Below are 14179 nucleotides of genomic sequence, written 5' to 3' on the forward strand. Positions count from 1 at the left end.
CTTTCCCTCCTTCCCTTCTCTCTCTTTCTTTCCATCCATCTTTCCTTCTCTTTTTTCCCCTCTTTCCTTCTCTCTTTTTATCCCCTCTTTCCTTGTTCTTCCCTTCTTTCTTTCCCTCTTTCCTTCTCTCTACTCTCTCTCTCTTTCCTTGCATCTTTCCTCCTTCTGTGGCCCAACTCTAGTGAGAAGGGGTTTAAATCTTAAACCCCTTCTCTCCCTCCCCACAGGCCAGCTGGGGAAGGGGAGGCTTTTGAAGATGCCTCCCCCCCTTTGCTTCCCCTTCTGACATCACCTCCAGTGATGTCAGGGGGCGTGGCATATGCTAATACCCTAGTAGCTCATTAGCATACCGTATGCTAATGAGCTCTTGCAGCTCTTTTTCTAGGAAAAGATCCCTGGCAATGCCTATCTGACTACCAAAAATCTTTCAGATATAGTTCTGTCCAGCTGAAGGACTGGACTGTTTTCTGTTCTCAGGTGGCAAGTTAGCATGAGGAAAGTAAATAGTGTTTCAAGGGTAGTAGTCTACCTTATAAGCAACTAAGGCTACTGAGAGCGTTTGGTGTAGTGGTTAAGAGTGATTCACCACTTCTCCACATGCAGCTGGTGGCATGACCTTGGGTGAGTCATGAGTTCTCTCAGAACTGTTCTTTCAAGAGCAGTTCTCAAAAGAGCTCTCTCAGCCCCACATAACTCATAGGGTATCTGTTGTGGGGAGAGGAAGGGAAAGGAAATTGTAAGGGCGGGGTTTAAATCCAATCTCTTCTCTTCTTCTTCTTCTTCTTCTGTTTATTCCATACCATCAAGGTGGTGGTTGATTACCCTCCCCCTGATGTAAATTTAGTGGTTTCCTTGTTGCACAAAGTAGTCATATGTCATTCAAAGCTTGCTAATGAATTATGGTTCCAATGCTTCCAAGAATGAAGTGAGTTAATAAAAGTAGTTTTAATCTTGCCAAATGTTTTTGCTTCTAGCAACCAGCCATGATGCTTGAGGGATTGTGGTAGTAAAGAAACGCCCACTATAAATCCCGTGAGCTCTTTTTTCCTCATTGGGTTAAGTCCTGCAACATAGCTGCTCTGATATCACAGCCTACTAAATCACTGGCAACTGGAAGCCATGACCTTAGGACAGTTAAGTCCTTTGTAAGAGTACAACAGACCTGCATGATACCACATAGCTGTTGGCTTGCAGTAAAATGGGGTTACTGGTTCATGTTTTAGAGCAGAGGTCCCCAGTGAGGAATTTTGCTTGCCATGGCAGGCACCAGACAAGGTGTTGATGGACAAGTGTTTTTAGAATGTGGTAGGGGCAAGGTGGGGCTTTTGCTCAACTCATATAAAAGGGATAGCTTGCAAAATTAAGGCAGATACTACCATGTAAGGGTTTCTTAGCTAGCTCAATACTTACTTTGTGTGTGTGCAAGAAAATGTTTTAAAATAATATGTTCATTTTAAAAGGCATCCTGTTTAACAGATCTTCTGCCTGAAATGTTAAGAGTGGCTATCAGATTTATGCACATCACTTCCTGACATTTTGTGGCAGACTCCACTTCCTGCGGCAGCCATTTTGTGGTTCTCTCCACCACGCTCTATTAGAATTCAAAAAGTTCCCACAAGCGCCAAAAGATTAGGGACCCCTGTTTTAGAGGCTTTAGGGACTCCTGTGGTAAGAGTGAGTTAGTGCAGCTCTTTCAGAAGCCTTTTACATTCTGTATTGCAAACTTTCAGAATTACCTGGTGTGTTATGCTATTCATAAGAGTATTAATAAGTTCTATGAGAGCTTTCAATCACAAATAACAATATGTTTGTTACGACAAGGGCTTTTTTTGGCCTTAGTTCTGTGGATTCTAGCAGATATAAAATCTGTTGAAGATAGGCCATGCAAACGACTGATGAAATCAAGCATAGAAGGAGACCAATAGCATAGCAGGTGTTGTAATGCCTGCAAAAATGTTTAGCATTATTAAATCCTTTACAAGATGTCCACTATAACTTTCTTTTCAATTAGGTGAGAATGAAATTCTTGAAACTTTATACAATATTGCCAGCAAGAACAAGATCTGGAGATCCTATATTGGCATGGGTTATTACAACTGTTCAGTCCCTCAGGCCATTTTGAGGAACTTGCTGGAGAATGCAGGATGGTAACGTACACTATTTTATCATTAAACAAGTCTATGGTTCATGAATATTTTTCAGCTTATTAACATTTTGGGATACATGGAAGTACCCATACTATATATAGCTACTTTGCAATGCATCAATATGTTAATAATAGAAAAACAGCAACTGTAGAATTAAAGTTTAAGGAGCAAAAACATTTCCTTTCAAATATGTAAGTCTGATTGTAGAAACATATAGTTCCATTTATTTCTATGAATACCATCAGCTTACTATTGTTGGCGGGAATAGATTTGTCTGCAAACAAGATCTTTTTATCACACTTCATAAATGTAAACTGCATTTATTTGAAAATTCTCAGTTTTAGAATTTCACTGAGTGTAAACTTAGGAAAAATTAGGTTTCATAATACTGGATGCTGGTATATAAATTGAATTGAAGAAGCCTCTTAAACTTTTAGAGCTAATTTATTTTTCAGGGCTCACAGTACAGTTTAATTCAGAAAAGCAGAAACTTGAAGTGTTAAAGAAATGTGAAACGAAATTTGCAAATATAAATTAAGTAGCTTTCAGACAACATAGCTTAATCCTGTCTGGCTATTGACAGAAGCTTATTTGCAGAAGCTACAGTGGTGTCCGGAGGGAAGGCAGCATGGTATAGCCCAATCTTGCCAGCTGTCAGAACAGAAGCTAAGCAGAGTCCGTACTTGGAAGGGAAATCACCAAGGAAGACTATGCAGAGGAAGGCAATGGCAAACCACCTCTGCTTCTCACAAGCCTTGAGAGCCCCTTGCTGGGGTTGCCATAAGTCGTCTGAACTTGATAATACTTCACACACACACATTTATACATAGAGTGGTGTCTGTTTTGGGCCAGCAGCAAGCCCAAATGTAAAGGCATCTCTTGGTTCGCACAAGGTTCCTCTGACAGTCTGTAACGATGGCCTGCAGCGGCCAGTGGATGCTTTCCATCCCATCCTGTCCAGAACGTAACATAAGAACATAAGAGAAGCCAATGTCGGATCAGGCCAAAGGTACATCCAGTCCAACACTCTGTCACACAGTAGCCAAAAATACCAGGTGCCATTGGGAGGACCATCAGTGGGGCCAGGGCACTAGAAGCCCTCCCACTGTTGCCCCCCCCCCCAAGCATCAAGAATACAGTGCATCACTTGCCCCAGACTGAGAGTTCCAGTCTATACCTTGTGGCTAATAGCCACTGATGGACCTCTGTTCCATATGCTTATCTAATTCCCTCTTGAAGCCGTCCATGCTTGTAGCCGCCGCCACCTCCTGTGGCGGTGAATTCCATGTGTTAATCACTCTTTGGGTGAAGAAGTACTTCCTTTTATCTCTTCTAACCCGACTTCTCAGCAATTTCATTGAATGTCCACGAGTACTTGTTTTGTGAGAATGGGAGAAAAGTACTCCTTTCTCTACCTGCTCTGTCCCATGCATAATCTTGTAAACCTCTATCATGTCACTCCTCAGTTGTCGTTTCTCCAAGCTAAAGAGCCCCAAGTGCTTTAATCTTTCTTCGTACGGAAAGTATTCCCACTCTTTTATCATTCTAGTTGCCCTTTTCTGCACTTTTTCCAATGCTATAATATCCTTTTTGAGGTGTAGTGACAGAATTGTACACAGTACTCCAAATGAGGTCACACCATCGATGTATACAGGGACATTATGATACTGGCTGATTTGTTTTCTGTTTCCTTCCTAATAATCCCCAGCATAGCATTGATCTTTTCTATTGCAGTCGCACACTGTCTCAACATTTTCAGTGAGTTATCTACTACGACTCCGAGATCTCTCTCTTGGTCAGTCTCTGCCCGTTTGGACCCCATCAACGTGTATTTATAGTTAGGATTTTTGGCCCCAATGTGCATCACTTTGCACTTGGCCACATTGAACCCCATTTGCCACGTTGATGCCCACTCGCCCATCCTCAACAGATCCCTTTGGAGTGCCTCACAATCCTCCCTGGTTCTCACCAGCCTGAATGATTTTGTATCATCTGCAAATTTATCCACTTCACTGCTTACTCCCAACTCCAAATCATTAATAAACAAGTTAAAAAGCATCGGACCCAGTACTGATCCCTGCAGTACCCCACTGCTTACCACCCTCCACTGAGAAAATTGCCCATTTACACTCGGTCTCTGTTTCCTATTAATTAACAGGTTTTTGATCCACAAAAATGCATTTCAGTGGGATTTCTGCCCCTACCATCACCAGAAGATGGTTGTCACAGAATAACATAATGTGAGACATGTGGGTTACATTAAGCTTGTAAATAAATTCAAAAAAGTTAGTAGCCTAAAACTATTTTTATAGTCCCTTGTATCTATGTATACCCTTGTTGTGTGTGGTTTCAGCAGTAATCCTTCCTTCCCCACCTCCTAAAGCTTATTGCCTTGACACAACTGTGATTCACCACAGGCAGCCAGCCACTTACAAGTTTAGCTTATGCAGCAGAAAAAAAAATGCATAGAGTTTATATTGTTAAGCTATCAAGGCTAAACACTTCCTATGATGTGTCTAATACATTACTTTAAAATAAGTTTTTATTGTCCATCTTTCTAAATCTAGTGTATACCATGGTGCTGAGCAATAATTTTGCAATTAAAACACATTTGTAAAATTTCTGAAATTTTTGGTTTGCAAGATTAGATTTTCTTTTGACTATACAAAGGGAGATGCTTAGAAATCTGTAATCATTTTGCTGTGTCACAGCTTCACATATTGTAGAAGGCTATTAAACCCTTAGAAATCTTATATTCTAATAGCCACCCATGGCCCCTATCTGTGGATAGCTAAATCTGCAGGTTGAAGCAGATCTTTCTGCAAACTTGGGGCACTCCCCAGGTTTGCAGCAAAATCTGAAAAGAAATACATGGAGGGTTTAAATCCCACCCGAATAAAGTAGTGTTATCTGCGCTTGCCAGATCAGAATAGAACCCCCTGTGAGTATCATGGGTCCCCACTTGTATTCAGTGTTCTGTTTCCTGAGGACGTACTATTCACGTAAAAAAATGCAGCTCCTGTGTACCAAGTCACAGCTTTAGGAAGTGTTTAGAGGAATGTCCTGAAAGTGAGTCCATTCCAGGTTACAGTAAAAATAGGCAATGTACTGTTAATGAGCATAGTCCTTGAAGTAATTGGCTAGACTAAAAATAAAATAAATATATAAAAGTATATGGGGTATGTTGTTTTTTTTTAAGTTTGTGTGTTTTTTTTAAAAAAAGTTTATTCTAAGAGCTTCAAGTGAGTTGATATAAGGATATTAAAACTGTATGGGGCATGTGGCTTTTTAAAAAGATTATTCCAAGTGAGTTTCAAGTGAGTTACAGAAAAAGCAGTGTGAAGCAAACAGCATTCAAAGACTAATCTGGCAAAACATTCACATTCTTCTAGCAAGAATGCAACTCAGTAGGGGAGCTGGAAAGAGATGAGTCCTCTTGCTATTTTTGGAAGACAATTGCACCCAGTCATTCATTTATGACTAGCTTCTTTCTTTTCAGGTGATATTTAGTAGATATTTAGTTTGTTCTCAAGACCAGAAGTGAGATTCATATTCTCTCCTTCCTGAGTGGAAGGATATCTCTGCTTGCACAAGGGGAGATGTTATTTCCCCCCCTCCCCAATACAGACTCCAGTGTTGTATCCCACCATTTCAAGGGTCCCTGACCCTCGGGAGTAACTTTTTGAGAGGTGCAGGGGATGTATTCACCTTTGCATTTGGAATAAATCAGTAAGGGGTGATCCTCTGCAGTGTCAAATAAAAACTGAAAGAGAAACAAAGAGGAAAGCAAAGCCACAAATAGGTCACTTGCCTTAGAGCCAACTTGGAAAGGGTGTTGAGCTATCCGCCCAATTTGAAATAATGTCACCATAGATGGAATGACCCCAGGCAGATGTATGTGTGAATTAAGAGGCATATATCTAATACAGTATGTACAAATATAATGGCTGTCTGAATGTTTATTTAAACAGATAAAAGCAGATTTCACACTGTGCATTAGCTTTTTTCAACAGTTGCCAGTGAGACTTGCATGAAATAAAATCACATGAAGGGTTCTAACTCAGCAGCAGAGGCTGTAGCTGCCATGTTTTCATAAATTAAGCATACAAAAAATATGAAGCTGAGGCTTAATAATTGCTCCTTGGCATGAGTTAGCTCAAATAGGAAAACTGATTTTTTGAATCCACATTCAGGTCCATTTTTGTTTGTTTGATCCACAGGAAATCGTTGTATTGTACTATAGTATTACTGAAAGATTTGGACATTCAAATAAATAAGCCAGAATTTCTTGTAAGATATAAGAATGACAGTCACTGGGGTTTAGCAACTGATCTTCCTTAATGAGACAATCAACTAGCACATTAAAGAAAAAAGGTTTGCAAAATAGAGTGGGATTTTTTTCTCTTTCTCTCTCCTAGATTGTCTAGCATTTTTCATTTGACCCAAGAATAGGGTCAGTTTAAAAAAACATTGCTTTGGCTCAGTAACTTACAATCAGCTGTTGGGAATGTAACACAGAGGACTATATCAGCTGCGCATGTTTTGGTGTCTATATTTCCTGAACATCTTCACGCTAACTCTCTGCTGTGGTGTTGCCTTAGAAACACAGCTAATTAATTCCAGCAACGTGACAAGAACATAAATGAATGGACAAAGAATAGAAAGTATGTTTGGCTTCATGAGAGAGTTGACAATGTGTCTAGACTTAGCTCTAGAAATCTGCTTTGGTAATCATTAGTAATTATTTTGAGATATACTTGAATTTGTGAGGTTTCATGTATGTTGATTAAACTTCTGGCAAATGCTGGATGATGCTAGCCAATTAAAAAACTAGAGCTTGTCAGTACCTATAAAAGAGTAAAGTTAGATCATTCAGAAGAACAGAAGTAATCAAAATAGGGCATGTATGCCCCGACCTGGATAGCCCAGGCAAGCCCGATCTCATCAGATCTCGGAAACTAAGCAGGGTCAACTCTGGCAAGTACTTGAATGGGAGACCACCTTGAAATACCAGCAGTTGGGCGGTGGGGGCAGGCTTTATTCAGCCACCTCTCTGACTATCCTCCAGGCCCCCAGTAGGGGTCAGTCACCAGAGGTCACCATGACTTCCAAGTGCACACACCCTCACATGCACACACATTAAAAAAATACAAAACAAATACGGCATACATGGGGGATGGATTGGAAAAAACCAGTTTCCAGGGACAGTAATAGTTACTGTGAGCGATGTGTAGGAATAATCCTGTGTAAATTGAGGTGTCAAATGGGGATTTAAAGGTTTCAGTTCTAGGACAGGGCCTACATTATTATAATATTGCTTAGTAGTAATACTATTGAATAGAAGTTTTGCCTCTTTGCTTTTACAAAGATTCTGGGTTTTGTAATTAATTCTACTTTAAATTATGCTGTTGAAGTTCATCTGACTCCTCAAACAATCTTGTAGAAGGCCACTTTCAGTGCAGCTATCTGAGCCTTCCCCAAAAAGCCCTCTGAGGGCCAGAAGACCTTCAGGAATGATGTTGTGACAGAAGGTGATGGGAGAGGCTGTGAGTAGGAGTAACTTAGAGAAACGCTCTCCATTCACTCTTGCAGCACCCTTCATTCCATTGGCAGAGCTTATTCTACTAGTGCAAGAGTGCAAAGGAAGAGATTTCTGCTAGTTCTCCCTTTTGCTGTGGCTTTATGAGTTGTCCTGCATTGTTGTGGAGGATAAAAGTAAAAGTTGCTGACCCCCAGCAGTTTTTCAGGGAGTTTTTCAGGTTGGGACTACTTTGAGAAGGTAGCAGAGATCTGCTCTGTGAACTTGTTCATGTCACAGAAGGCTTAGATCCCATCCAGTATAGCATATCACTTTCTCAGAGGGTACAGTTCTTAAATCATGAAGGTAGATTCTCGCCCCTCCCTCACTTTGTTTTATCCAGCCTTGCAAATAACACATCAGTAATTATAAACCACCTGAATAGCCCAACTGGATGAGTTTTACTTGTCTAGGCAAATAAGATACCTACGAGTTTATTTAATCCGATGGATACCTATGAAGTGCCTTTTCTAGTTTGATGATATTTTAAAGATAATTTCAGAAGCTGTTGGAGGGATTGGCCTCCCTGTGAACAGCTTCAGAGGCTGTAAATGTTCCAGTAATTAAGAAAAATAGAAGATCCTGGATTATTGTAGAAACTTAATTGCTTTTAAAAATCGTAATTTAAAAAGATATTGCACAGGTTTCATATGAGTGTGTGTGTGTGTGTTTGTGTGTAACCTGTGAAAGTGAAAAATAAATGCTGGGAAAAAATGGGAATCTATAGTTTGAACACTTTGAAAAGCTAAAACTGTACATTCCTTTTAAAAATCTGTTCTAGCTCAGGCTTTGATATGACAGTAGGATTACGTAGAAATTATGCTCCAAAATAATAGCTGCCTTGCTTGAGGCACGATTGCCACGTTCATATCATATTTTTGCTTATCTGATTTAGCATTTGTTCTGAAAAACTTTCCAAATTACAATTTTATACAGAAGTTGTATAGCAAAGCCAATAATGATTTCAAATGGATAAGATTGTGCGTGTTCCTAAAAAATTAAAGCATGTAAGATTGGTCATGCCCAAGAGAGGATTTCAGTGCCTAGTGGTAGCGATAATCAGTTACATCACTAAAGTGCTGTCTATGGAGTCTATAAAGTTCAACATCATTCTTAATCTTTACATTATATACCAGCATGACTGCTCACCTGGAACCAGTACATAACATAAGAGAGGCCAATGTTGGATCAGGCCAATGGCCCATCTAGTCCAGCACTCTGTCACACAGTGGCCAAAAATACCAGGTGCCATCAGGAAGTCCAGCAGTGGGGCCAGGACACTAGAAGCCCTCCCACTCTTGCCCCCTCCCAAGCACCAAGAATACAGAGCATCACTTGCCCCAGACTGAGAGTTCCTATCTATACCTTGTGGCTAATAGCCACTGATGGACTTCTGCTCCATATGCTTAACTAATTCCCTCTTGAAGTGGTTCATGCTTGTAGCTGCCGCCACCTCCTGTGGCAGTGAATTCTAAGTGTTGATCACTCTTTGGGTGAAGAAGTACTTCCTTTTATCTCTTCTAACCCGACTGCTCAGCAATTTCATTGAGTGCCCACGAGTTCTTATATTGTAAGAAAGGGAGAAAAGTACTTATTTCTCAACCTGCTCTATCCCATGCATAATCTTATAAACCTCAATCATGTCACCCCTCAGCAGTGTTCCCTCTAAGCTGAGTTAGTGTGTGTGCTAGCTCACAGTTTTTTAACCTCTGGCTCACACGTTTTTGTCTTAGCTCAGGAAGGATGGCTCCAGAGCAAACTGATTGATGCAGGGTAGCCAAATCACTCGCTCACAACTTTAATGCCAGGAGCTCACCAAGTAGAATTTTTGCTCACAAGACTCCACAGCTTAGAGGGAGCATTGCCCCTCAGCCGTCGTTTCTCCAAGCCAAAGAGCCCCAAGCGTTTTAACCTGTCTTCATAGGGAAAGTGTTCCAACCCTTTTATCATTCTAGTTGCCCTTTTCTGCACTTTTCCCAATGCTATAATATCCTATTTGAGGTGTGGTGACCAGAACTGTAACTCACAAAGCATTTCTGCTTTTGGTCAAGGGTAATTGTTTGCAGTGTTTTTCTTTAAATGCAGTCTGATAGTTAAGCTACTTTTGGCAATATTCACATGTAGAAATTCCCTTGGAGGAAAGGAAAGAGATGTTTGAGGCAGACACACTTGCTAACTTTGGTTTCTGGTGGTCGTTTGTAGGTAGTCGCCAACCAAGATTTAGGTATTCGGACAATAGTGCCTTAACCATAGTTAAGCTTCATAGTTTGGTGTTATGGATGCACTAAGTCATTAATGCTTCTTCTATATTTCTTTTGTACTATTTTATGCCTTTTATTTGGTGACTTTAAAAAAACAAAAAACCCTTAACTGAAAAGTGATATCATGCATAAAACTTCACATGCACCGAATGAGCTCAAACATCTTATCAGAAAGTAATATATTTTGGAAATATATTTCAGATTATGCTAGCCTTTATTATTAATCAGAACTTTTCTTATGGCTAAACGAACGCCCACATTGTAGAGAGAGGTTTCTTTTCTCCCATGCTACTCAAAGGTCATTCTAAAATGTGGATTTATCCAGTTGAAATGATAATACAAATGATTACTTTAATTGATTTACCTACAATTTTTTTTGTAATAGTATTGCCCATAGATAAGCAACTGTCACCTCCTTGTTAGGCAAACATGCTTTTTTAATTTCTTGAACAGGCTTGATTTCTGAAACCTGTTAATTTTAATAGGATTACCCAGTACACGCCTTACCAGCCAGAAGTGTCCCAAGGCAGACTGGAAAGTTTGCTGAATTATCAGACGATGGTGTGTGATATCACAGGGATGGAGGTGTCCAATGCATCTTTATTGGATGAGGGAACTGCTGCTGCAGAAGCGATGCAGTTGTGTCACAGGTAAGCAACTTAAGTTCATACCTGAATTGAATAAATCATAATGAAATGTTTCGCCTGGCTATTTCCTTATGTTAAATAGGCTGGGGGGTTGAGTGGTGCTTGAACTTCTACATGACGGGCTTTTCTGCCAACCTGCCCAGAAATGGAAATCTGGACCACAGCTGTCAAAACCAATCAGAACAGAAAGGGTGATGGTTTTGCTTGCGTACTGTCTGTATGTCATGGAAACTATTATGCCTTGTACACCAGAAACTACTATTTCCAGATAGAAGCATATTTTAATAACCATGAAGACAGTATATAGTTATGCTACAGTTTTAAATTGAAATAAAAACTTGTACTCTTTCTTATGAGGCATATTTAAAATACTTACATAAAATGCATTTTTCCTCTACAGGCACAATAAGAGGAGGACGTTTTATGTTGACATCAGATGCCATCCTCAGACGATAGCTGTGGTGCAGACTAGAGCGAAGTAATGTTTGTTTCATATTCTCTCAAAAGCAATGTAGGCATCGTAAGGAGGATCATTAAAAATGTTAATAAATTCTAGGTAATTAATTCTTAATGGTACCCCAGGACCAGTGGGTGATCAGGCCTCCCTTGAGGGAGCAGATTGTTGAAGAGGAAACCCAGTGACCAGAGCACTTCAGAAATTAAAGAAATTTTTATTTTGAATCAACAGTGTGATGTTACATCTTTAGCATTCTATTGCTATAAGTTCCCATTCAAGCGCTTATTAAAGCTCACTCTGTCAGGTGGCCAAATCTGACTGGTACCCTGTTGTTATCAGGTGGGGCTGCCAAGTCTCATTGAATCGCAGCGGGGGATCGTCATTCTTTACATGAGCTCTGCTGCAGGGGACGGCAACAGCCGTTGCACCGCCGTCGCCAGGATGTGACGCTACGCGTCGTTCTGGCAACGGGACTCCAAACAGCCCTGTAGCCAGAGCAACGCGTAGCGTCACATCCTGGGGACGGCAGTGCAACGCCTGTTGCCACCCCCCGCGGCAGAGCTCCTGTAAAGAATGACGATCCCCCGCCGCGATTCAACGAGACTTGGCAGCCCTAGGTGGGAGGGCTGATGGTTGACTGTAACCTCTGATATTGCCCTGTTGGTCTCAAGCGTGTTGGACTCTGCACAGTTATGTAGTTCACTTGGAGCTTGTTGTACCCTCAAGATCTACCTTTTCACAAACAGTATCAACCCTGTTTTTCCTTTTATGGTAGCTGGCCACTGGACCTGGTCATGTTATATAATCCCAAATTTATGTAAACTCCCTTGCAAAACGTGGGGATCAGCACAGCAAAAATTGCATGGTCAACACATCCTGTCATGGGAACAGGCACTGGTTGTGTCTTTGCTTCCTGTCATTCAGTTTGTCAAGACCTATTTGTCAAGACCATCTTGTTCTGGAAGTCAAGAGGTGATATGACAAGATGCTCTGAGTCTGAACTGTTCCTCTGTGTTGATCACAGTGGCTGACCTCTGAGACACCGAGACCACTCATACCTCTTTTCTGGTCTCTGTAAGCTAAGCAATAAACTATCAGTCTCACACAGAGTTATATCAATGCATTTAATCTGATTGTCACGTCAGTTTATTTCTACTTATCAATTGGGAATGTGTCAGCATGGATCCAACATGATGCTCTTTGGGGTAGAATTTCTACATAGGGACTGAATATATCTAACATGTTATCTGTTATTAGGGGTAGAATTTCTACATAGGGACTGAATAAATATTACATGTTATCTGTCCATATGTTGTTGGCCACTTGGAAATAAAGGGCAGGAGCAGTCCCTGTGCAAACAGAGGGCATGCCTGCCTGCTTGCACAAAGAGGAGTCCCCACCGTTTCCTACTCAGCTGCAGCACCAGCTCCTCATACCCAGCACATTCCGTTGATTTCCTGGTCCTTAGGAACCGCTTTTCAGAAAGGGCTGCAGTGGGAAAGAAAAAAGCAGGAAATCTCTTTTCTATTCGTATGATTCTTGGGATTCAGACCTAAGTCTTGATTATGTTTGGGTCAAAGGGAAGCTGAACATAAGGTGGCTTAGTCTTAGGAAATAGTTTCTTGCATTGCTGGATATCATTTTCTTTGCAGTTACACTGGCATCCTTGTGGAGTTGAAGCTGCCTCATGAGATGGACTTTAGTGAAAAAAATGTCAGTGGAGTGCTGTTCCAGTATCCAGATACCGAGGGGAAAATAGAAGACTTTACTGGACTTGTTGATCGAGCTCACCAGAATGGGGTAAAAGCAGCTGTAATATATATCTAAACGGATTGTGTGTCCAGTAAATTAGCTGCTGTGTTGCAGCTGTTGAAGACCATTCTCCCAGTATAGCCGGTTTGTTCCTGTGTCCTCACAGATTGCCCTACAGTGGTTGCAACAGAGGCAACAAACAGATCTGCATGTAGGTTCTTTGGCATAAGTGAATCTGCAGTCTGTGTTCATATAAATGCTGGAGCCCTCACAGGCACAAGAATGCTGCATATGCATTAGAGTTATGCCCATTATTTTTTATCATATGGAAATAATTGGGAATAAAAAATTAGCCCCTAATATGTGTCGCGTTCAGCAGACAGTTTGAAGATGCCACTGTTTATTTTCATTGGGTTGGATACTATAGTACTGCTGCTATGGGAGGGGTCTTACTTCAGAGGAGAAGACAGATCTCCAGGACAAAGGAGTTATACAATCGCTGTTCTTTGCTTCTTTGAGAAAAACTTGTGTGCATCCTAAACGTCATATTTTAGAAAATTTCTTTGTAGCTTTTCCTCTGTAAAAGATGCCAACAACACGGTTGACTTTCTCTTGTTTCAGACTCTTGTCTGCTGTGCAACTGACCTGTTAGCTCTGTGCATCTTGAGACCGCCAGGAGAGTTTGGTGTTGATGTTGTTTTGGGTAGCTCCCAGAGGTTTGGGGTACCGCTTTGTTATGGCGGACCACATGCAGCGTTCTTTGCCGTCAAGGAGAACTTGGTGCGAATGATGCCTGGAAGAATGGTGGGAGTTACAAGGTAATCTGTGTTTTAGCTTAAAATCTGAATTCCAGACCTCTCATGGTCTGCAGAGCTTGTTTTTGGTGTTAGTGCTGAACTGGTGCAAAATCTGAGTCTAATGAGGTAGTATTTCCTTCTGTATGCCATTACCTGCTCTTTTCTCTTGAGGACAAATATCGGTCTAAAATCACTTCTGCTGGAAGTTAAATTTTGCTGTATTTTCACTACAAGATAAAATTCAGCTGTTTGTCTAAATAGATTTCCTTGCTGAACTTTAATGTAGAATCTGCTTGTATCAAACCATATCATAGCTGTGTTGATACTATAAAACCTTAATTGTGTCTTGCCTCCTGTTAAATTTGTTCCAATTCACTGCAATTCCAAAAAATAATGAAGATAAAGTCACAGTCAAAACTTTTACAGTTCCCAAAAGGAATTTGTAGTGATACTTTTCATGAGCATGTAGATTGTGCAGGTGAAGTATCTAAGACTGTCTGAGAAACTGAAATTAGCTGATCCAATATTGCAGTTTCAGCA

At 40.7% G+C, this 14179-nt stretch overlaps 1 protein-coding gene across 2 annotated transcripts in view; it reads left to right on the top strand.

Moving 5' to 3' along the window:
* Positions 1 to 14179, top strand: part of GLDC (glycine dehydrogenase (decarboxylating)) — a 46655-nt gene that overhangs the window by 10595 nt on the left and 21881 nt on the right. For both annotated transcript variants that reach the window (XM_015417986.1, XM_015417987.1), the window contains 5 exons: positions 2012 to 2147; positions 10472 to 10636; positions 11034 to 11111; positions 12743 to 12890; positions 13464 to 13660. In XM_015417986.1, coding sequence (XP_015273472.1) covers positions 2012 to 2147; positions 10472 to 10636; positions 11034 to 11111; positions 12743 to 12890; positions 13464 to 13660 — 724 coding nt within the window. The remainder of the gene's footprint in view (positions 1 to 2011; positions 2148 to 10471; positions 10637 to 11033; positions 11112 to 12742; positions 12891 to 13463; positions 13661 to 14179) is intronic.

This window comes from Gekko japonicus, unplaced genomic scaffold, assembly GCF_001447785.1.
Source record: "Gekko japonicus isolate JY-2015 unplaced genomic scaffold, Gekko_japonicus_V1.1 scaffold1084, whole genome shotgun sequence".
Taxonomy (NCBI): domain Eukaryota; kingdom Metazoa; phylum Chordata; class Lepidosauria; order Squamata; family Gekkonidae; genus Gekko; species Gekko japonicus.